Source organism: Catharus ustulatus, chromosome 20 (genome assembly GCF_009819885.2).
Source record: "Catharus ustulatus isolate bCatUst1 chromosome 20, bCatUst1.pri.v2, whole genome shotgun sequence".
Classification (NCBI taxonomy): domain Eukaryota; kingdom Metazoa; phylum Chordata; class Aves; order Passeriformes; family Turdidae; genus Catharus; species Catharus ustulatus.
In genome coordinates this window covers 156614-181981 of record NC_046240.1, presented here as the reverse complement: position 1 = coordinate 181981, position 25368 = coordinate 156614, and the positions used below count along the sequence as shown (strand labels likewise).

Below are 25368 nucleotides of genomic sequence, written 5' to 3'. Positions count from 1 at the left end.
TGTGTGGTTTTTTGTGAGTCATCTGCTTTTTTCAGGTTTGTCTCCCACCTAAAGGTTGACCAAATCCTTTGGTTTCGCACAAACCCTTTCCACTCACATGCGATTTATTCCTGTGTGCTGCCTGCACAATAAATCAGTATTTCACAAATTGTCCTTACTCTTGCAGTAGTCAACAACATTGTTGCTGTGAGAAGTTCCCTAAAACTCCCAAATACCTTTGCAATTAACTGAACCCAAATAAAGTTTCAACAAGAAGTGAATAGTTTAAAACAGATTTGGAACACTTATCTCTTTTTGGACAGTATGAACTTTATTGCAGAGAAGACTGTATGCATTTTTAAAACAAATTAAGGAGTTTCCACAGTTTCCATACAGTTCCACAAAGTGTCACCCACAGTAACTTGAGCACAGTGGAGTCTGAGAGAGCTCCATCTTGTCACCTGCAATCAAGTCACCAAATCTTGCAGGTGGTTATTTAAGAGCCATGGAAACAGGTAGCTCTTCTCCTGCAAGCACTTCTGCCAGAAAACAGAGGTTAAACCGTGTCACTCCTGATTTACACCAGTATAACTGAGACCAAGAGCCAGGCTTGGATCATGACAGCAGCCAGGGAAGGTTTTATGTCAGTGTGATACACCTGTGGCGGCAGATTTGTGGCATTTACTGAGGGCTTTATTTGAGATCAAGCTTGAGACAGTGTCTTTCTTTTAGATATTGCTGTATCATTGGATCAGTGCTCATCCTGCTGCCCAGTCCCTCTCCACATGGGAAAAAAATCTTGGCATGAAAACACATCAAGTCATAACAGGCACTACCACAATAAACTATCAGTGTCTCTGTCTGCCCCTGATGCTGCTGTGTTTGGGAGTACACCAGGAGGTCACAGACAGCTCCAGGCAAGATGAAGGTGAGCCACAGCTGAGCAGCAGGATCACAAGCATGTTAAACTGTGACCAGAAATGTTCTTCAGTGTATCATTTAACAGGGGTAATGCAGTTTTCTCAGGAGACCATCCACAATAATTGCTTTGGAGAGACACTGGCTGCATTAGTAAGTGAACATTCTGTTACATTAAAATCCTCAGCCCTTTTTATGTAAAATGTGTTTCCTTACCTATTAATCACCCCCAAAGTGAAGCCTTTCTGAGCCACCACCCACAGTAGGACATTAAACACAGCTCAAGCTCTTCATGCCAGTCGAGAGCTTGTCTAAGGATGCTGAGACTCAATGGGCTGGCGTAAGATGCACTAACATGGAAAAGCCTTACAACCACCTGGCTCTGGGATATGCTTCTCACCTCCCCTACAATTCACATTGTCTCTGCCATTAACAGTAATGGTGATTTTTACCAGCTGAAGATCTGACACACAGGGCTCAAACACTAATGACATGAGTCAGAAGTTCCCTGTGATTGAAAGACACTAGAGTGACTCAGTGTGTCCAAGGGATATGCTACAGGAGAGCTGTTTAAATGCTTGTGTGTGTTGTGCTGAAAGACAGTTTTCTTCACTCCTTTAGCACTGTGCCAGGTGTGTGAGAGCTAAAAATCTATGGAGGTGCATGAGAACATTGGGAAGAGCAGCTGATTGAAAAAAGTCCCCAAAACTGAGGGCTTTGGTGTAATACCAGTGCACAGATGGCACAGATTCAGAGAAGCAGAAGTCACCCTCTCATGTGCCTCAAAGCTTAAATTAAAGGAAAGGGTGGTTAGGGAGAAGGGTGAGAAATCATTTACTGGTCACTTCTGGATGGCTTCACCAAGGCTGCCAGTACTGATGGCGGTACGTGTGTACATGTGACTTCTTAACTACCTCAACTACCCATGAGGACAGAGACCATGACTCACAGGGACTTTGGAAGGCCATCCCAAAGTGATGTGCTTCTGGCATAGGCTAAATCATAACCTGTGATGAGTTAAGGGACCTAAGGTTCTGAATGTTTTAAGCTCTCCTGACTATTCCCTTTCAAAAGAAAATAGAAAATTATCATATGAAGTGGTTGCTAGGCACAAATGATTCTTCTTCAAACAGATGCCCACAGGATTCCCCCTTGCAATTACTAAAATATACTACCTGATGTGTCATGAGGATGACAGGTATTGACATTTAAGGCAATCTGATTTCCATGGCCATTTCATTACTTCCCCCAGGTAAATCACCTTTGTCTTCCTTCTCCAGGACCGATTTCTTGCAGGTGAACATGACAAGCAGCAGCATTGGCAAGTGCCACAAACTGCAGAAGAAGAGCTTCCTGGAGCTGCTGCGGTCAGCATCCCTGTAGAAGCGAAAGCCGAGGTAGGAGATGTAGAGGTTGATGGGGAGTGAAATGATGGGGAAAGTCCATGTGGTGATGTTGAGGACAGGAGCCACCGTTGAGAGTCCAATCAAGGCCAAGCAGTGACGCAGAGCGACCCGCCTGCACAGCCCTGGGTGAGTGACAGACATCATACAGTATCCTCCTCGGGAGTAATCTTCGCGCAGACCCCAGCTCAGGGCATTGAAGTGAGGGAACTGCCAGGAATAGAGGATCCCTCCTAACAGTAATGCACCTGCAATGGGAGAGAGAGTGTTAGAGGGACCCTGCAGGAGTGGCACACACCTCAGCTGTCACATGCTGTTTGCAGGAGGGCAGTGCTACCCACCTGTGACACCTGTGACACTGCACACTGGTGACACTGCTCTGTAGAGGGACAAGGCAGCCCCAGGAGATAAGGAACCTCTGATATTCATGGTATTCACACATGGTTGGAGCATGGTGCTTTGTCTGGTTTTGGAGCACTTAATCTGAAAAGCATTTCAGCAAGTCACTTCCTTCTAAAGAACTACTGCTAATTGGTTCCTGCACCAATTGTCTGTACCTGAGGGAATATTGGTGGCAATGAAGCAAAATTGGGCAAGAGACTGTATTCCTGGGAGCCTCTAGATTCTACTCTCAGGTTCCTGAGCTGGTGTGTCCAGAGAAGAAAAAAGCCAGTGGACAGAGCAGTAGTTGTAGCAACCAGACACATGGAGCCCAGCTCAGCGACAGAGGAAAAAGAGGACAAGCTGCTGCTTCTGAGACCTGGGGAAACACCACACCCTGGTACGCTGGAGCAAGGCCAAACCCTCTGGCTGCCCACTGCATGAGGGAGGAAACTGCTCTTGGTACAGGACGAGCTCCACCATGGACCTGGGCAGAGGGCAGAACTGGCAGAAGCTGTTAATGAACTAACAGGAGATGGAGAACTTATTCCTTCAAACCCAACTGCAGAAACTTCTAATCAGTTTGATCAAGTAACTCTATTCACACCAATTAATTACTTTTAAAAGGAGCTATGGAAGCACCACATTTCCACAGCTCTTCCTGGGACAGAGTACAGGGTTTACTGAAGCAGCAAGAGCTCATGTGCTAATTTCAGCAAGCCTCCAGGAGGCCCTCAGACCAAACTCCCTGCACTAATTTTACCTGAAGTCACAAAAAATCCCCCAAGGCTGTTGCAGTATTATGAGCATTCCTGGGTTTTCCTTTTGTTTCCCCAGCTCCCAAAGCCTCTGCTCTCACATCACAATACTTTATTTGTATCACCCTGCCTCCACGAGCTCATTCTATATGGAAGCTTTTTCTCCAACTGGAGCCATACATCCAGCATTTTCTTAATAACATCAGAGAAGTAACAACACTTATCTGCAAACAGATTAAGATATTTAAATTCTTCCCCAGCAACTCTAATAAAGCCCAAGTCACTGTGTCCTCTGAACAGCTTCAGGGTTCAGATCTCCTCTCCATCTATTCCTTGGAGCTGTGCGTGCCTAGTTCTTGTCTCTAACAGCACAACTCGCACAGGTGCTGTCATGCAAATAATAATAATCTCGGTTTTCAAAACTGCCTTTTTTTTTCCGCTACCTTTCACCAGTGAAGAACTCCCCATTAGACTTCATGCAGGTTTCCAGCAGCTTATAAATCCAAGACCAATCTCACTGCTTTTTGGAACGAGTAACAAATACTCCTTGACATGAGTATGTACCTCTGGAAGTTGCTTACATGAAGCACGGAGACACATACCTTGGGTGTGCAGCTTTCAGAACAACATTGTCTACCACGAATTCCAGGTGGCTTCATGGGAATCACAGGGATGGTATAGAAGGGACCTGACAGATCATCTCATTCCACTCCCTGCCATGAGCAGAGAGGGACACCTTCCACTAGACCAGGTTGCTTCAAGCCCTGTCCATCCTGGCCTTGGACATTTCCAGGGATGAGATAGTCACAGCTTCTCTGGGCACCCTGTGCCATGGCCTCACCAGCCTCACAGGGAAGAATTTCTTCCTCACATGTAATCTAAAACTACTCTGTCAGTGTGAAGCCATTCCCCCTTGTGACTCCACACCCATGTAAACAGTCTCTCCAAAAGCATTTTAGGCCCCTTCTGGTACTGGAAGGCCACAATTAGGTCACTCCCTTTCCTGGTCTATGGCCCAAAATGCTTCAAATCCAGCTACTCAATCCTTCTAAAGTCAATTTTTTGGATGTGGATGTTAGTACCTTCTCTCAATTGGAACCTTTTAACACAGTCAAGAAATATGTATCCCAAAATAGCCAATAATTTCAGAATATCATAGCCAGAAAAATAATTTTGGCCCTAACAGAACAATATTTGATTCGGTTCTGCTGAAACCTGAGGGAGTAGCTCTGCTCTTACTGAAGGAGTAGTCCTCCTTACATCAGGAGAAAAAACAGGGAAAATGTTCTTGTTGTAAGTCAATCTTTAGCTTTTCCCCATTCTTGTACAACACATAAAGGGAGGCAAGATCCTGAATGTGCTACACCTAAGACAGCAGTATTTTTCAAGTATCACATCTGAAGTACAGTAAATTCACGAATACAAGCCGCACTGAGTATAAGCCGCATCGCTGGGTGTTGGCAAATATTTTGTTTTTTGTCCATAAATAAGCCGCACCCGAGTATAAGCCGCTCTGTGTTTGCAGCAAGGACCCGCGTGCAACAAAGTTGCCAAATAGTAACAGAACTGCAGCAGGGCAGGGTTTACAGGCTCGGCTCGGGCCATGAGGGCTCAGGGCTGCCGACAGGGCTGGGTGGCCCAGCTCGGCGCTGCCACTCGGCGGGGCCGCTTGGGGCCGGCCGCCGCCACCGCTGGGCTCGGTCACCACGGCCCGGCGCTGCCCCACGGCAGCAGCGGGGGCACAGAGCCCGCTGGCACCCACGGTGGTGATGGGAGCCAGGGATGTAGCCTGCCTGCTCCTGCGGCGGCTGCACGCGGGGACGGGAGCCCCCCGAGAGCTGCCCCTGCCTCCTCTGAACCGCGAGGCCAGCTGGAGAGAGCTGCCCCTGCCTCCTCCGAACCGCGGGGCCAGCCAGAGAGAGCTGCCCGCCTTCCCCCGAGCCACGGGGCCAGCAGGAGGGAGCTGCCCCTGCTTCCCCCGAGCCGCAGGGCCAGTAGAAGAGAGCTGCCCCTGCTTCCCCGGAGTGGTGGGACCAGCAGGAGGGAGCTGCCCCGCCTTCCCTACCCCCTGTGCTGCCTGCACAGAGCAGCTCCACCAGCCGCGCAACAGAGTATCAATTTGTAACAACCGCGTAAATGCAGGTTTTACTGGCAGGAGCTCGACTTTGCAGTTTGCACTGACTTGGTTTGCACTCCCAGGGTTGAAAATGTCAGAAAATTATTCACATATTGGCCGCACCTGAATATTAGCCGCATTCCCAGTATGGGAGCAAAATTTTGGTCAAAACAGTGCGGCTTGTATTCGTGAAATTACTGTACTTCAGAGACACTAGCTAGTCATTGTTCAGAACTTAGGTAAAGGTAAGCTACAATTACCCATCAGCTGAAGACTCTTAAGCATATGAAGCCAGGGCCTAAGATGTGGAGCAGAGGTTGTCTCTGCTTACCACAGCTCTGGACCCATGTCTGTGTCCCTGTGTTTCAGCTCTAACATAAGTTTTGATTATTCAGTTGTTCAAATGTTGTGTGCAGCCAAGCTCAAAACACACCCTAAACCTCAAACACACAAAGGTCTGCAACAGTTCCCTAACTATGACACCATTAAAAAAAGTCATCTGGAGAAACTTTTAAACACAAACAGACCAGCTAAAATACTCGAGGCTGGATTCCCATTTACAAAGCTCTGGTTTTTACATGCAGGCCTTTGGACTTTAATTGCTTTGATTACATTACAACCATTGAGATAATTGATATTTTACAGAGAAGCTGAACAGCAAAACAATTTAATAGCCCATTATGAGCACTTTAACTGACCCAATCTTTTTGTTCAGTTCCCATGTGCTGGAACATCCTGTAATTTCCTTGGCCTAGGTGGGGATTGTCAGATTGTCAGAGAATTTTAAGTGTCACGTAAAACTGATGACTTGCAAAGCATGGCACATGGTACAGTACAATTCAGCATCAAATGAGCTCACGGTAGGAATCCTGTCAAGCCCAGAGCTGACACTGTAATACTCATTAAATACTAGATGAATGTTAACTATGTCATAATTAAATCAGCAGTGTTTTTAAGTAATATTACAGTGAGATGAACTCTGGAGACTAATCTGGTTCCAAACAGAGCTGAGTCTACTCTACGGCCTCTGTGCTGTTCCCAGCAGTTTGGGAACTCAGCTTAATTGTTGCAAATCCTTTCCTCCACAGAGTTTATAATTAAGTGAATATCAGACAAAGTTGTTCCCAACTGGAACACAAGGACCTAGCACAGGGTTCAAAAAAGCAAAGCCAGTTGTTGGAGCAGAGTCATTACCTGGGCAGCGGGAGACAGCCAGCACCTAGGAACACCCAGGGACACGCAGGGACACCCAGGGCCATCCAGCACCTTGGGGTCTCTTGGCTCCTCCACAGCTTGTGGAAATCTGAGAACAGGCAGACTGACAGGAACTCAGAGCTCTCTGCTTTTCTGCAACAGTTCATAAATTGCAGGACCAAAAGTACCTTGCTGGCTTATGGAAATCCCAAACTCCTTAGTCTTTTTTGGTCAAATTTTTAATTGCCGCAATTGAGCCCATTTATGACCAATTCTTCTCTCCAAGTGTGAGAACCTGGGACAGATGCAGCAGACTCTTAGAAATCCCAATAACTTGTCAGATCAGTCCTATTTAATTTTGGAAAAAAATGAAGTCACCTTAAGAAAACAAGGCCCTGGTCTCCAGAACTCTTTCACTCTTGTTTGCAAAACAGTAATAAAATATCTTCCTTCCTGAGTTCCTATTCTTTCATCTCTTTTCCCTGTCTTAAACAATCTCACAAGTTCCAGGATCGCAGAGAACCAGGTAGGTCCTAAAGCACTCATGGATCTCAAGATAAATAACAGGTTTTATTATTTCTCATGAATTTTAAGGTTAAGCTATTATTTCTTTTCTTAAATTCTTCTTTATTTATTTAAATAGTAATAGACCTCCTTTTTAATAAACAAGAACAAGCTGAGATTTTTATTTTATTTTAATATCTAGGATAAAGCAAAAATGCCAACTGGCATTGAAGAAGGTAGAAAATGGTTCTTTCTTTCTTTCTGTAAATATATTTTTATCTAGTGAATACTGAAGCTTTATAAATTGCACTTTTCCTAAAACAAATAGGACACTAAATTTCACAGTCATTCAGCCACGGCTTGAATGTTTTACAGTTCAATAAATTTGGGTAAGATTTGGAAATAATGGTGAGATGACACTTCCAAAAGCAACTAGTGACTTTGGGTTTGCAAACCGCAGCAGCTGACAGTCTAATTTTCAGAATTACAAGAGCAAGAAGCACATCCTTCTGAAGTTCTGCTCTTTAAAGAGTCAAGAAGGCCGCGTGGCTTTTCATAAATCTTGATTAAAATGTCATGGTTTGTTCTTTCTAGAGAAATTTCTGATGATCTCATTTGCTGGATGATCCAAATCTCAGGTGAGAGAACAAAGTCAGTGCAGAAGCCGGACTAAGTCCTTGGGCAGGAAGAACCCCTAAGAGCACGAGGCTGGAAAATGGTTTCTAAGGTGTAAGTCCTTGCAGGCCATGAGCTCTGACCACTGGGTAACATCTGGAGAGGAGAACCGAGCATTCAGGCAGCAACAGCTGCTTATCCTGCCCACCCTGGGCTAACATCACCAACATCAGTGACACAGCGATGAAAATCTCCAGACACAAATGCCAGTTCCCCAAAGTTCTCATGTCCCATAAAGGATAGAGAGTGTTCAAGTCCTTGCAACATTTATTCAAGAAAGAGTAAGTACATGCAGCTGCTGAGTTATCAGGGCCAGCATAACTCTTTCTGAGCAAACTGAGCGACCTAAGGACTGCAAACTTACGTTCTTAACCAATAAAGGACAGAAATAATATTTAAATTCTGCCTGTCTTGTGTTGAGGATGCCACTTTCTTAAGTAATGATTTGAAATATGCCTCTTTCATGCTGGCAATACCTTTCATCATCAAAGAGCTTTATACCTGTTCAGTTGGCACATGGAGTCACAGTGATGGTTTCACCCACAGATGAATTATTTCAGCTAAAATGAGGCACAACAGTTTGGGACGGTCCAAGTGAACTCTCAAAAAATTTCTGAAGACAGGTTTCTCCAGTGAAGAAAAGTAGTTGAGCTACAGGAGGGCACAGGTTGGAGCACAGCATGTGTGGGTGGAAGTTCCAGCCTCAGGAGCAGGGTCCAGAGTAGGAAGGTGGATATGGGCCTGTCCACACAAGTCAGACAAACGTCCCAGATAATCTACAGGGACTGCTGTATCAATACTGTTCCTGCAAACACACTGCAGAGGAACAACATGTGCTCTCTTCTTGCCCTTTTCATTGTTCTGTAAAGGGGACACAGTGCTTTCCCACTGCACAGGGTTCGGCAAACCTCTCATCACATTCAGGCTGCAGACAGGACAAACACCTATTCACTTAATCAATAAAACAAAACAAAAAAAAAGGAATGGAAGCTAACCTGTAGCATCAGTTCAAGAACAGATTCGCTCCTTCTGTCTTTGCTTTGGTGCTGCATATGTGTAACAGGGAAGTGGCCAACCAGGCATTAAAATAAACATGGAATAGTTAAATATCAGCTCCAAAACAGATGTTGAAATCTTAACTGCATTTCCCAAAGCTGGTGTTTACTGCCTTGGCAACCTTAGAATGCTGTTTTGCTTAAAGCACAATTTTAGTAATTTTTCTGTCTTGAAGAATGTAAAGGAATTTTAAAATTATTTCCAGACATTGGTAGCTGTGACTTAAGAGAGGAAAGCACCAGCCTTTTGTCTCTAGGAAATGGGTACGAGCTTGGCTGCTGTAGGGGGGGAAAGCTTTGGTGGTGTAAGCTCAGCCTCTTAATGGATCATAGTCAGGAAACAACCACACACCGTTTTACTTGATAGCGCACAACTGGCTCTCTTCCCTTAAAAGATGTTGAACAAATTACTCCTCTTTAATCCAGACAAGGTAGATTAGAGCTCAGAGATTTGACTTGATCCAGCTGTATCCACCTGCTTGTGAGCACCCGTGCTGTCTCAGGCTGCCTTTTTCACCTTTTCTACAAGAAATTTTAACATAACCAGTCCCAAACTCTTCACCACAGTCCTACATAAGTTTTACGGGATGTTACATTCACAAGAAACGCAGAGAATACATGTCCAAAACCTTTATTTTCTGTCTTTTCTTTTGTGTTTATTCACAAGTTTAACACAGTAGTCTACCCTGGAGATTTATAACTATGAGCAATTCCCTGGGTACAGAAAGAGAGATTTTAAAATCTTGTCAAAGCCTAGTTGCCCACTTCATGTTCAGTGCCATCTTAAAGGATTACTTGGTGGTATTGGTACAAAGATTCACAGTGGTTTGGAGAGTCATGGCCAGAACACACTGTGATGTCCTGATCCATAAGGACTGGTTTATGGGAGGGTGGTTAGTAAGAGTAGTGCTGAAGGCAGTCTTCCCCAATGAATTAATACTGTACTGATTACTGAGGAGTGAAAACAGCCTTGCCTGTCCAATGAAAGAGTGGGTTAGCTGGCTATCAGGCAGTTGGATGGAGTCTGCTGGCTGTGCTGTGAGGAGGAAGGACATGCAATCGTGCAAGGGACAGACAAAGTAAGATGTTGTGCGAGGGACAGACAGGGCTAGGCAGCTGGGTAAGGGACAGGTTGGGGTTAGCCAGTCATGCAGAAAGAAGAAGGAAACTCACAGAGAGAAGGAAGAAAGGAGTCAGTGCTGTGTGGAGCTGCCCATGAGGAGTCTGCTGAGAGATGGCATGAGAAATTTTTAAAATAATAAAGGAGTGATGATGGTGCCACTAGTGTCCTTCTCAACAACTGCAATGCTGGTTTGTTCAGCTCCTGATTGCATTTTCTGTTTGTGAAGAAGAGCTGGAAGGTACAACCATTACTGCCAGTGCTTCAGCTTGTTTTGGTAATGGAAAATGATTGTTAAATCAACTGACCTCTAGTTACAAATGTTCAAGATACTGTCCTGATACTCTCTCCTGAAGAGAAATGTCACCAGCTATTTAATTCTTCCTGCTGTCTTTAAAATTAGGAACAGGATTAGCTCATCAAAATTTACATCCTGATTTGCAATTATGAAGACTTCTCAAACACGAAGACATTTGGGAATTACCTAGACACTAACCTTAACCAAATTGATGTAATTCCCTTCTACTTTACCCACATCAGCACCATAGAAAGAGAACAATCAGCACTTCTGCTTCCATTGGAAGACAAAAGTAGATGCTACTACTTGTGCTGAATGGCACAAGAGTGGCGAAGCAGCCTTGAGAGGAAAAAGGGAAAGTATCACTTCTAAAGCTCCACACAAGGTCCCTGGGCTGGGACAATGGTCTCGGCTGTCAGTGTGGGATGCATGGCCCAGCCCACATTGTGCCCCACCAAGGTTACACCGTCATGGAAACCAAGGGCGACAAGGAAAACACTGGAAAACTCAAAAAGCTTCATGGTCAAGGGTTTCAATAGCTGTTTCTTTTGAAGGATGGCACAAAAGGCCTGTGGAGCTGGGGCTGCAACAGACTCCCCTGCACAGCACTGAAAGGGAAGGGGTTGTTGCCCATGTGTTTGGCTTCTCTGCAAAACAAAAGGATCCTCAGCATCCACCAGGAAAAGGAAATGAAGTTGGCTGTGGGATTTTTCACCTCAAGAGAGTGGTCCAGGCTTCTGCCTTTAACAGAAGGAAGCCAGATGTTCTCAGGTATGCTCGCCACATGGAAAAAAGCTGTGTGTGTATGGATACACACAGGCATGCACAGTTCTTGTGTGATACACACAACAGGTTATTGCAGCCAAAAGCCTCACAGGGAAACACCTTTCATTACAGAGGCAAGGCTGAGAAAACAACACCACCATATATAATTCGCCTTAGCTAACCCCAGCAACAGACGCTATAAAAGAAGAGCCTGTTGAGTAAGATGAAAATACAGCCTTCTACAAATATGTTTAGGAAGCATTTACCAAAGGACCAGACTCAGCAGAGGATTGCAAACCTGCAGAGCCACAAGGGGTTCCTCATCAGCCACCTCTTTCAGGCTCTGGCAGGGCTGCCACTAGCCCAAGGGTGGGAGTCCCTCCTGCAGATCCCCCGTCCTGATTTCTCTGTGGGTGTTGTGTTTCACACCCAGGGGCACAGAGCTGCCCCATCAGCCACATACAGGGTACAGAATCAGGCAAACGGGATGCTCCCTGTGAACTTGTGGGGTCGGTCCCCAGGTGTCCTCACAGCGGAACTGCTGTTTCTTTTGTCTCTTATGAAGATGGAAAGAAAGAAAAAAATAGCCCACTGGCTTTTGTCCTAAATTCAGACCAGCTGCTCACTACTATTGTCCCTCTGCCTCATTTTTTACAGTTTTTACCCCCACAAGGCATACTCCTGGGCCCTCAGCTCCAAGCCTCATATGTCAGTGACATGAATATCTCTGTTTTCTCTGGAACAGTTCACAAATTCTGCTCTTTCATCTGGGAAGTGAAACCCTGAAAAGCTGAGTTTACCAGTGGGAGTTTACAGCTGGAGCATCCTCTCCTCCAGCAGCAGGATGCTGGAGTTGCCCTGCTCTGGTGGCTGGCTCCCAGACCTGCTCCTATATCAAGGGACTTTGAAAGCTGCTTAACTGGAAGGGACACAGAAATCTCCAAGCTTATTTTGCATGCAATTAAGCTGTTGTTTTGGTCTCCCTCCTACTGGCAGACAAGTGCTACACCAGGGAAGGTATGAGAGACTCCAGCCTTTGGCAGGTTGGACACAGGCCCCCCTTCTTTCCTATTCTCCTTTTTTGTTACTGAAACCATTCATCTGCCAAATGTCACTAAATGATAAGAACTGCCCGGTTTTAAATCCCCTTTTGTAAATAGATTCTGGCTGACATAATTAATGTCTACCATACAACAAAATTTGAATTACAAAGTAAAGGCAATTAAAAAATCAGCCTCCACATGATTACAATTGATACTGAGTCTATAAATTCCATACCCTGAGGAATTATTTAAATTTCAGAAAATGAATGAAAATCAGTACAAGATGTCTTTCAAGGAAATAAGACTAGGAGTGGAGCATTTTATAAACTAAATAATCTCTTAAGATAAACATTCTTTGGTGTAGTAATACCTATGGCTCCTGGGCCACCGTGGCTCTGCCGCACTGTCAGGGCCCTTATCTGTTCTGACACCACCTACTCAGAATAAATCCCTTTAGCTGATAAGCACATTAGGTTGAGGAGCCCTGCTTGTCACTTCCATCTCACTGGGTGGTTTGCATGAACTCCACGGCACCAATTGCTCTGCTCTGTGACACCGATCCTGCTTGCCGGCAGGATCCAGCCTTCAGCGTCTGAGCAGAGCACAGGCAGTGCAAGAAGTACAAAAGTTCTTGGGCTTCCAGAGTAAGAAGGACATGGGACTGTTTGGACCAAGTCCAAAGGAGCCCACAAACTTGATAAGGAGACTGATACATCTTCCCTATGGGGACAGGCTGAGAGAACTGGGGCTGTTCACCCTGGAGAAGGGAAGGCTGTATGGAGACCTTACAGCACCTTCCAGGATCTGAAGGGGCTACAAGGAAGATTGAGAATGGGTTCCAACTGAGGAGAAATTTAGATTTAACATTAGGAAGAAATTCCTGGCTGTGAGGGTGGTGAGGCCCCGGCACAGGTTGCCCAGACAACTGTTGCTGGCCCATCCCTGAAAGTATCCAAGGCCAGGTTGGATGGGGCTTGGAGTAACCTGGCGTAATGGAAGGTGTCCCTGCCTGTGGCAGGGAGTTGGAATGAGATAATCTATAATCCAATCCAAAACTTTCTATGATTCTATGAAAATGTGCAAGGCAAAAAACAGGTTGTGGCATTTGGAGACATTTACTCCAGATTCAGCTTTCTGTTAACTAGAAATAACAAGTTTAAATGGACATTAGTCTGGGGAGAAGGAACAGCAGTGTGAGGGTAATTTAAAGCATGTTTGCACTGTGCCTATTAGCCAGCAAAATAAACAGCTCTGTTTCTTTCTAACAATCTCATCAGCACAAGCTCATCAGCACTGTGGCACAGCCAGGACTCTTCTGCTTGTGGATCCCGTGCAGGAGGGGGAATCTGGCACAGAACAGGGGACACTCCCAAGTTTGACCTATCTTCCTGTCTCTCTGCTATCACTCAAGGTTTTAAATGAATGTCATTATTTTCCTCCTAGTCCTTCCCTTGTAAAATAATTTGAAGGTATCTTGATTTATTAGAAAAACAAATCTCTTCAGAAAGAAAATAGTCCCAAGATGAAATCTGCTTTCAAGGAAGCAAACGTGTTACTGCAGATCACAGGCTGGCAGTTAAGTTCTACATAAATCCTCCAGATATGTGGCAGTGATATCCATGTGATAAATTACATTTATCATGCACTTCTGACCGTCTCACCTGCACTCACTTCCCCAGTGAGGAAATGTTAACATTCCCCATCTTTCATCAGCTTCAAACAGCTGCCATTAAAAAAACACAACTTCCCCAAACCCACAACAAAGAATTCCACATCTTCTCAGAGATAACCTTATCTTTTGCTTTTGAAATGGGAGGTTTTCCCTAAATTACATTGGCACAAAATCCAGGTTTGGGGGTGGGGTGTTCAATCAGCCTTAAGAGCATATAATTGAAGTTACCTATTTGGGTAGAAATGGAACCAAACATTCCTGGGAAGTACCACTAGATCTGCAAAGATGGATAGTGTAAGAAATTGCTCAGAGGGCAGTGAGGCCCTGGCAGAGGCTGGCCAGAGCTGTGGCTACCCCATCATTGGAAGTGGCCAAGGCCAGGTTGGATGAGTCTTGGAGCAACCTGGACTGGTGGAAGGTGTCCCTGCCCATGGCAGGGGGCTGGAAAAGGATTGTCCTTAAGATTCCTTATAAACCTAAGTCATTCTATGATTATTCTATAAATTACAGCATGTGTTTGCATCAGTGGAAATATGAGGGTTCCAGATTTCTGTCTGTAAATACACAGTATTTGTTTCTTGTGCAAGAAACTGGCGAGGTATTCATCTTTGAAAGTCATAAACAAAATGAGGACAAATTAAAACAAGGCTGCTCCACTCTGAGATATGTTGTTATTAGCTCTGAAGTTGGAAATGAGGAACCATCTTCAACTCTCTAAGGAACCATCTCCAACTCTCCCAAAGGACAAGCTATCCCACAGCATCTATGTCATGGCACTCCTGAAGGGAGCAGACATGGCTGCCCTAACTGCTAAACACAACAGTATAACACTTAGCTCCCCCCACAAATGGTAATGAAAGGGCTCAACTTAAAGATTGTTTTCCCTGTAACCAGCAACATGTACAACAATATGGCTGCTGTGAAAAGATTACAAGGAGAGAAAATTCACAGGAAAATGTAAACTCAAAAACGCACCACTTTAGCGGTGGGAACTTTGTTTCTTATTAGTTTCCTGCCTCCCTTCCTTCACATTCCTCTTTGTTATTGAGTAGAATGATTTTTTTAAAATGAGGTGCAAAGGCATTTTCACACCTCCACCTAAAACTAGGTTAAGTCTGCACACTAATTACACATTATTAATGAATTCAACAATTGAGACCAGGCTGGTTAGGGAAGGGACGCAAGCCTGCACGTTGTGTGTGAATGCACGCCTATGTTCCGCATGGATATGATGCTGCCAGGGGCTGAACTCTCTTATTTGCGGAAGTAGAATGTTTAACACTGAAAATCATAGTCTACAATGCCATCTTTTTCTTCTAGTTATTTATTTTCTCTACAAAAGTGTTTGTAGGGTTTGTGTTGTGGTTTTTTTTTGTTTTGTTTTCATTCAATACTGAAATGCACTAAAATATTACATTCCAGTCCCTGTTTTCAGGACTCTCCCCAGAAGTGCTTCATTTTAACCACAAGTATCAGCTCAACAACATTTCTTTATTAAGTAAGCCGCCTGGCCTCCCTGTGCAGACTGGGAGGTGATTATAAAAAGTTTTAGCTACACAAAACACACTGGTTATGCACCAGATTATCATGTTCTGACAAAGTCTGCTTGGGTGGTTTAGTTATCATCTTCCACGGGTGGCATCATTGCTAGGGATCATTCCCTACAGCAGAGCTGGCACAGGGACACATAACCACATTTTAGTTGCAAATTAGAGAGGAAGAGCTTACTTGGGTACCAGTGAGGCTCCCTGCTGCCAGCACTGCTGCTGTACAGGGATAGCTTTGCTCTTTGCGAAATAGGTCTCAAAGAGCAAGTTGACAAATTAAAGATAATGGCAATCAGTGCCAGTTTAACATGCTGGGCTTTCACTGGCCTCTACAGCAAGGGCTTTTGGAGACATGCAGCTCTGCACTCAGCTCTTCCAGCCTGAACTGTGCAGGTGAAGCAGAGGCACGTGAGAATCATCCTCAGACACCAATTCCACAATAAAGTGGTAAAAAACACAAAAAATCCCCAAACAATGCTAGAGTCAAGGTCTAAGAATCTACAGGGTCTTAAAAATACATATTTTGTTTTTAATTAATTCTACAGAATCACAGAATTGTTAAGCTTGGAAACGTCCTTTCTGATCAAGTCCATCCATCACCTCAGCACCACCACCATGTTCACCATTAAACCATTTGCTCAAGTACAACACTCACACATTTTCTGAACACTTCCAGGAATGGTTCCATCACCACCCTGGGCAGTCTGTTCCAATCCCTGACCACCCTTTCTGTGAAGAAATTTTTCCCTAATATCTAGTCCAAACTTCTCTTGGCACAACTCAAGGCTGTTTCCTCTCATCCTGTCCCTTGTTCCCTGGGAGCAGAGCCTGACCCCCATTCTGGCTGCCCCTCCTGTCAGGGAGTTGTGCAGAGCCCAAAAGTTCCCCCTGAACCTCCTTTTCTCCAGGCTGAGCCCCTTCCCCAGCTCCCTCAGCTGGTCCTGGTACTCCAGCCGCTTTCTCAGCTCTGTTCCCTTCCCTAGACATGCTCCAGCCCCTCCATGTCTTTTTTGTCTTGTTCCCTATTCTGTTCTAAAGTACAGAGCTGCTAACGATGTCTGTTATACAATCCTTAACACAAGGCACTATACATAATTTTACATAAAATTTCTAGGTCTAAGTAACTTTCAGAGAAGCAAATATTTGTATAGAAGCACCACACAATGAAAAAAAAAAAACCAGCTACACTTTCCATCCATCCTTGCTCTGGTTTAGATCTGTGTGGTAACATGTGGACACAAAGCCAACTCAGACTGACTTTTATTAGGAAATGCATAAATAACAGATTTTGCACAAATTCTGATAATTTCTGGTTAAAAGCCTTGTTGTTGAAAGTATTATTTAAGCCTTAAAAATGCCCCCCTGTGGGACAAGTGTGCACTAAACCAATTCTTAACAAACTTATTAATTGCTTCAGACTGTAAGTTTGTGGAGCCACTTTGATTCTCAAGTTTCTAGCTGGCAGGAAAAACAAGGCCTGATTGTGTCAGAGTTGAGCTGCTGAAGAGATCATTGTTTTATAAGAGATGGAAAAATGGTTCACAGTTACCAAAATAGAAATTTTCATTTGCTTTTCAAGGAGAGAGGAAGGAGCATTTATAACTTAAGAGTTTAGCAATGGGTAATTAAAAAATACACCAATAAATTTAATCTTCCCAGGATACTTTCTGGCTTGTGGAAAGATAGTAAAACACATCTGGGAATTTTTCAGCTGAAAGGTCCTTGCAAGTTGGATCTTACTGGATATGGTTTTAATCCTGAACATGGTTTTAATCCTGAAATTATGTAACATATTCTCCTATATGAACATCCAAGATGCTATTTTCTGGATTTTTTTTAAGATGGTCAAAATATATATGCTATAGGACATGCTGCTTTATAAGCTCAGGTTTGCCCTGAAATACCTGCGTAAGGAGAATGTTACCAAAATTAGCTGCTTCGAAGCCTTCCCACAGGATTACAGAATAGTTTGGGTTCGAAGGGATCTCAAAGATCATCCCCTCTGCCATGGGCAGGGACACCTTCAACTAAACTGTGCTGCAGCAAGCTGTGTCCAACCTGGCGCTTGGTCAGGTCAACAAGCATAAAGAACAAAGTTTACTGCCTTTGAGTAGGTTTTTTGCCTGATGGAAGGGTGTTATACTCACCAGCATCCAGACTCCCAGTAGCTGCAGTCCAGCCCATGACGGGGGGAATGGCCCCAACAACAGCTCCCACCCATGTGTTGGCAATGCTCATCCTCTTCAGGGGTGTGTAACAGCACGTGTAGAGGAAGATGTTGAAGGCTCCCAGCGCCCCAGTGAGAGGGTTCACTCCCAGTGCAAGCAAGGCAATTCCTGGGATTCCGCAGCAGGCAGCAAAGCAGACAGCGAGCAGGGGACTGTGGGGAGACACATGGCACATGCTGAGCAGGAGCTAGCCTTAGAGAATGGCTGTTATCCCTTTCATTTGGTCTCCCACCCAAAAATAAGATTGAATTTTTCTTATTGTTTCACTCAGCCATCCTAAATTGGAGCCCCATCCCAACAAAACCCTTTCCAAAATGTTAAGACAATCTTGCTACGGCTGTGCAATGGAGGTGATTACTAATCTTGTGATCGCTGTGTTCATCAAATGAATCCAAGCTCTGCAGGTAACTGATAACTGTTCTCTCTTATAGAGAACTGCTGCTTTCAGCAGATCTTCCTCCGTCATTTTATTTTAGTAAATTGAAACCTCTGGAAGAAGCACTCAGAGTTTAGAGTACAGTAATTTCACAACTATAAGGCGCACTGGATTATAAGGCGCACTTCTGGGTGTCGGCAAATTTCCGAACTTTTGCTGATATATAAGGCGCAGTGGACTATAAGGTGCACTTTTTTTTTGCAGCGAGGATCTGCCCCCAGCTCCCCCGCGCGGTTGCTGGCCGGGGCCCCGCCTCAACCCGGCAGCCACGGGCCCCCGGGACTCAATGCAGCCAGCAGGAGCGGTGCCACCGGCCCCTGGGCCCGCCTGTACCTGGTAGCCATGGGCCCCCAAGCCCACCGGCACCCGGTAGCCACGGGCCCCCGGGCTTGCCTGTACCCAGCAGCCACGAGCCCCCGAGCCCACCTGCACCTGGCAGCCATGGTGCCATGGCCCCGCCTCCACCCGACAGCCGTGGCCCTGCTGGCTCCCCCCATGGCTCGCGGCTCACACTTCCGGGTTGACAAATTTCCCAACTTTGTCCATATATAAGGCGCACCAGATTATAAGGTGCACTTCTGGGTTCGGGCCAAAATTTTAGTCAAAAGGGTGCACCTTATAGTCGTGAAATTACTGTAAATTAAAATGGTTGCAGTTTGTCAGATTGTTAACTGATTTCATCTATGCAACAGATCCTTCAAAAAGCAATGGGGTTAGACACAAAATTAGGAAGCATTTATGAGAAAAAGAGTCTATTCAATAATTTTGAAATTACATCAATAGGAATGAAGTATTCTTTGACTTTACTGAAAAAAAGTCTGAATGTTCTACACCTCTTTTATCTGATGCACTGTACTAAGCAGAGGGAGCACACCAAAACAATGCTAGCAGCAGAATCAAAACTGGCTATCTTGTAAGCATGACTGAAATTAACTGAATATATTTTAGGTTTGGCCGAAAGCAGCAAACAACAGAGATGAAAATTATCTCTGTGCATTTCTACTGCTCATCAGCTGAGAGTTCAGGGAAGGTTGGAAACTCAAAATCTGTCAGAAAGTGGTTGTAGCTATGTAAACTTCTGCTAATAAATTACACAATTGACATCAAAATAGGATGAACAAGGATTTTTTGTTTGGCCACCAGAACCACACTTGACAGGCAGCATGATGCCACAACGCTAAGGAAGCTTTAGCTGTGGTTCCTTGTGCCAGATGAACATGTTTGCTGCTGGTGGGGAATCCCCTCTCATGTGCCCGTTTAAGGTGTTTGGTGTAACAGAAAAAGAGAACTAAAAGCCTCTAAGAAATAATTTGGTGTGGACAACCTCTGGAAAGGAGGAAAATGCCATTACATTAGTTGCATTTAGTAACCCATGTAGCTAAATACACACTCACAGTCATCCATGTAAAAAAAAATATCTGTGCATACAACAAAGGTCTCTGCATGGAGTTTAGCCTTATGCCTTTTGTCTAAATGAAAACCATGCAGCCTTTGTGTTCTACAATCCACTCTGCCCTCTAGTCAAATCCTTAACCCTAAAAAGCGTGTTGCAAGCATCACTCCAAATAAGAATAAATAAGAAAAATTGCTGGTGGGGATGAATTCTATGGGATTTTATCAGCAAAAAATCCTACCAGCCAAAATTTGGCATTTGTCTGTTAGACCAATAGAGTACAGAGATCCTAAATACCTGGAAGAACTAAAATGAGCAAATCTTATGCTAAAAATCTGCCTTCAATTTAAACTAAGTAATTTTATCCAGCTTTTCCAAACCATCAACAGATTTTAGGTAACACTGTGCACAGAGCACATTTCTGCTCAGCATTACCAGCCCTGGTGTTACCAATACAGCAGGAGACAAGGGAGAGTACACCACACCCTTTCACTGACAATGAGATGTATAAAATTTGAGCCTGTTTTCAGGAAAGGAGCCATACAGAGCTGTGCCCTCTGGTTCTGCAGCCTGTGGTGCTCCTTTGCAGAAAGACAGCAAAATACAATCTGTACTGCCAATGGTCCCAATGCCAACCACAAATGCCAGAGTACTTTGTAGATGTTGCCCCTCTGTGGTGAAAGCCTGACTGGGTTTGGTTAGACAAATCTATCTCGACTGATTATTGAATAAGATTCACACCATACTCACTCTTGAGGTGACAGAAGACCAGTGTGACCTTACAAGGCTGGGCTGCCTACATCCACCCTGTAGGGCTCACAGACATAAATGACGGCACAGTTTGATCTAATGCAACAAGTACATTTCTCACTAATCAGGATTGAAGACTTACCTGTCTCCAATTCAAACAAACACTACCTACCATGGGCGGGCACCAGCCCTTCATGTCTCTTCTTAGACAGGAAGGTAAAAAGTCTTCCTCCATGGAGGAACCCTGTTTTGCCTCTCCCCCACATTGCTTCCCTGCAGCACAGACAGCCCTCAGTGCCAGCCCTGATTCCAAGTGTCTGCTGCCTTCATTTCCAACCAATGGATCAGAAAAATACCTTTAAAAAATAAGGTTTTATCAAAATGGAGGGGTGAAGTTATGTGGCTGAGACTTTCAAAATATTTGCTGTGATCCTGGTAGATGAGAATACATTTTTCTTTCTTAGTTTCTTCCTTTTTTGCCTCTTTAAGGGAAGTTCCTGGAGGCACAGTACGTAACCACAGAATCACAGAATGGTTTGTGTTGAGAGAGACATTAAAGCCCTATTTCAACCCCTCTCTGAAGGGCAGGAACACCTTTAACTAAACCAGGTTGCTCCAAGACCCATCCAACCTGGCTTTGAACACTTCCAAGGGTGGGGCAGCCACAGCTTCTCTGGACAATTTCAGGCAATTTGACCAATGTCTATAATTGTCCTAATGTTCTCAGGGGAGGGCTTAAAGTCAATGGGGTGGTTCCTCTTAAGCAGCTGAACCACTTTACTTTCAGAGATCCTGAAAGCATCACATTTTCTACTTCGCTCTAGCGTCTCCTCAACAAAGAAGAGTAATTGTTCTGACTTACAAAAACCTGTTCCTAAAACTCAAACTGAGATTAGAAAGTCAAACTGTGATCTGATGATTCAGCTTTGTTATTTCTGCCTCTTAAAATACTATTTGGCATCACATAGATACTGCAATCAGAAATCAAGACTTTTCTTTCATGGTGAGACATGAGGCAGAGGAGAATTCAACTCAATCTCATGTAAACTTGTCATGTTTATAAGGTTTAGGAGAAATATAAGCCACTCCTCACAGTGAAAAAGAAAACATTTGAGGAAAACATAGAGAGATTTCAGTCACTGGTGATGCTCTTTCTGCTTCAGTGAGACTGCAGATTTAAGTCAAGACTGAGCCTAGGTTTAAATCACAGCAGTTTAAAGGGTAATCTAATTTTTACTAGTTTATATCTTCCAGGGACCAGTGTACATGTCCATGCTCATGTTGTTTGTAGTACTCAGGTACATGGGGTGATGTTTGCTGATTCGATGCACTCTAGGCTGCCCACATCTCATCAAGGGACCACAAGGGACCAGCATCTCGTCCTGGAGCAGAAGAAAAGCTGAAACACTAATTTCACTAATGTCACTGAATTTACCCCACCACCTAATGTTCACACAATTCCTCCCATTACAGCCTCATGCCACCATGCAGCCCATGTCAGCCTTGGGTAAGCCAGTGCCACGGAATTCTCACATGGTGCTCAAAGGTGGCTGAGAGGTCTCTGATGGTTTCTTTCTTCCTTAAACCATCCTGTGCAGTAAGTGCAGTCTGGTAACAGATGCTGGTATATACACCTCATTTCACTTGGGCGTTCATGTTTGCTGAGGGAATCGCTCCCATGGGAAAAAAGGCAATCTTCCATTGGAAAACTGGTCAAAGAGCTAGCTCAGAAAGCAAACATCTTGAGTAAGAAACTAGGCTTTATGATGGATTCTTGGGAGGAGTTGGTTTCAGTTATTTGACTGATTAAAATCAGGCTTTGGAAAAATGCTACAAGTGCCAAATGAGTTCTCTTCAAATTTCAACTCTAAAATACCCAGTATGTCACCACATAGGGAACCTCTTAAAGGCAAACCAAAACCTAGCAGTTCTGCTTCATCCCTCTTCTCTCCTCTACTGACAACAAATATGCCAAAATCTACCAATAAAAGGGCTAAAAGACATCCACTTCAACTAAAAGCTTTGGAGGATTTCAGCTTGACTAGTGAATAATCAAACTTCTCCTGATGTGAAGGGAGTGTGTTGTCATTTCTTTCCCAGGGAGTTCACCCAAGACAGCCCCACCCCAGTCACATTCCACTGAGAGCATCCAAGAGGAGCACATGAAACAGGAGGAAGGCCCATATTCTCCTCATTCAAATCCGGAGAGATGCTGTTAGTTGGGCTGGGGAGGATTGCTCAAGGACAGCCCAGAGCTGCTGGGGGGAATGGGAACATGCAGGAGAAATTCCAAATGGGTGCTATTCAGGTATCTCCTACACACATGACCACAAGACGTTCAAGAAGTGAGAAGTGAGGAGGCCTTGGATGATGCAGCAGCATATTTTAATTCATGTAGTAAATGAATTATACCATACAATAATATAACGTCCAAACCAGTCACCACTTACAGATGTTCTGGTTGTATGTAAATAATGAGCTTACACACATGTGCAGGAAATAAATTTATTTAACAGGCTCTGGAACTGTGGATAATAGTACTTACTGACTCACAGCCTTGCTTGGAAAAATTAAGAGGCGAAAACAAATTAAACCATTTTCCCGTCCATAAAATTAATGTAGTATTTTACCTATTCCACAGCGGCTTTAGCACGCTTCATATCTATAATGATCAACAGTAGGACTACTTACACAGGCTTTTCTGTGCTGTCTTTGCCAAAACATTTTGTGAAAATGACTGTCAAAGTAGAGTTTGAACTACAGTCTAAAAAACACTGTTAAAGATGGGGCAGAAGTTAAACCAATTTTTAAAAAAACCCAAAAAACCCAACGAAGACCAAGACACTACTCCCTCTTAAGACCTCTGAATACTTGAAAATATGGAAATTCCTGTATCAGCATCTAATGCTTTAGCCTATTCCTGTGAATAGACTGACACTCCCATACAAGTGCAGACACAAAGCACATATGAATCCTGAATAGGTGCATTCATTCAACCAGCAATTCATATTACGATGTTATACATAAATGTAAATACATAAGAAACTTCATTTATGACCATGTGCTAATGGGAAACTGGGCACACCAAACATATTTACATAAAAGCAGGTGAAGCATAAGTGCATATATTTGAAAATTAAATTCAAAGTCTAATACAAAAGTCTAATACAAAGTCTAATACCAAACCCTGTTTTCTCCCTGTCTGTCAAAAACCCTTCATAGACATGTCATCCACTTCTAAAAGGGTAAACTAAATAAACCCCAAACAGCAATGCTCTTTTGTTTAGCTGCAGCATGCCTGGCGTACCTTAATGGATCAGAACATTTAAATTCCCAGTTGATTATTCTGTATTAGATCTCATTAGTATGGGGGACAACTGTCCCTCAGGCCACAAGACCATGGATCCGTTCTGCCAAATGCAAGGTGATGCTCTAAAATAAGCAGAGCAGGGATGGTGAAGGAAGAATCTAGGCATGCACTTGTGGGACAAGGAGGGTGGAAAGAGAAGAAACTTTATTTAGAGTAATTTCCATATCCAAATTAATACATACCCTTGTGATCATCTGTGTGGGATTTTAGTAACAGACTCTGCCCTTTAAATAAACTGCAATTTACAGTAAATTCACGAATACAAGCCGCACTGAGTATAAGCCGCATCGCTGGGTGTTGGCAAATATTTCATTTTTTGTCCATAAATAAGCCGCACCCGAGTATAAGCCGCTCTGTCGTTCGCAGCGAGGACCCGCGTGCAACAAAGTTGCCAAATAGTAACAGAACAGCGGCAGGGCGGGGTTTACTGGCTCGCTCGGGCTGTGCAGGCTTGGCCCGCTCGGGGCTGCCGACGGGGCGAGGTAGCCCAGCCCGGCGCTGCCGCTCGGCGGGGCCACTGGGGGCCAGCCGCCGCTGCCACTGGGCTCGGTCACCACGGCCCGGCACTGCCCTGTGGTGGCAGGCAGGGACGGAGCCCCCCTCGCTCCCGCGGCGGCGGGCGGGGACGGAGCCCCCCGCCGCCTCCCCGAGCTGCGGCAGTGGCGGCCCGGGTCCCCTGCCGCCTCCCAGAGCCAGGGCAGTGGCGGCCCGGGTCCCCCACCTCCTCCCTGAGCCGCGGCAATGGCGGCGCGGGTCCCCCGCCGCCTCCCAGAGCCGCGGCAGTGGCGGTGCGGGTCCCCTGCCGCCTCCCCGAGCCGCGGCAGTGGCAGCCCGGGTCCCCCGCCGCCTCCCAGAGCCGCGGCAGTGGCGGTCCGGGTCCCCCCCCTCCTCCCCAAGCCGCGGCAATGGCGGCCCGCGTCCCCCGCCACCTCCCTGAGCCGCAGCAATGGCGGCGCGGGACCACCCCCTCCTCCCCGAGCCGCAGCAATGGCGGCCCGGGTCCCCCCACCTCCTCCCTGAGCCGCGGCAATGGTGGTGCGGGTCCCCTGCCACCTCCCAGAGCCGCGGCAGTGGCGGCCCGGATCCTCCCCGCTCCTCCCCGAGCTGCGGCAGTGGCAGCCCGGGTGCCCTGCCGCCTCCCTGAGCCGCGGCAATGGCGGCGCGGGGCCCCCCCCGTCTCTCCCCCATGCTGTGGCAGAGGAGGGAAGGAGAGAGCTCTCCCTCCTCTCTGCCCGCCCCCCGTGCTGCCTGCAGGCAGCCAGGCTCCACCCGCGGTGCAACAGAGTAACAATTTGTAACAATCGCAAAATGCTGACTTTGCAGCTGCTCGGCTTGGCACTCTGGCTGGCACTTCTGAGGTTGTAAATGTCAGATAATTATTCACATATTAGCCGCTCCTGAGTATTAGCCGCATTTCCGGTTTAGGAGCAAAATCTTAGTCAAATTGGTGCGGCTTGTATTCGTGAAATTACTGTACCTACTTTTTGATGAGACAAAAACTGGGTTTGGGTTTTGGTGTTTTCTGTGTCATCCAAGACACAGGTTCATCAACACCACTGTGCTTCTTTCCCTCGCTCACCCACAGAAATGGTACTAAATTATCTCTGACATCAGCATCTTCCATGTTGGCAGGTAAATGATGCTGAGACAATAGAGGTGAGATGAATGGTTCAGATTAATTTCAAGATTGCTACTCTGGGCCCAAATTCTATCTGCATATAGTGTCAAAACAATTTGTTGTAATAACAAGAGGAACAGCCTGA

At 45.2% G+C, this 25368-nt stretch overlaps 1 protein-coding gene across 10 annotated transcripts in view; it reads right to left on the bottom strand.

The window, feature by feature from the left end:
- Nucleotides 1–289: 289 nt before the first annotated feature.
- LOC117005174 (protoheme IX farnesyltransferase, mitochondrial) overlaps nt 290–25368 on the bottom strand; it is a 181686-nt gene continuing 156607 nt past the window's right edge. For all 10 annotated transcript variants that reach the window (XM_033076550.2, XM_033076551.2, XM_033076555.2 and 7 more), the window contains 2 exons: nt 17576–17808; nt 290–2548 (listed from right to left, as the gene is read on the bottom strand). In XM_033076550.2, coding sequence (XP_032932441.1) covers nt 2106–2548; nt 17576–17808 — 676 coding nt within the window. In that variant the 3' untranslated portion in view covers nt 290–2105. The remainder of the gene's footprint in view (nt 2549–17575; nt 17809–25368) is intronic.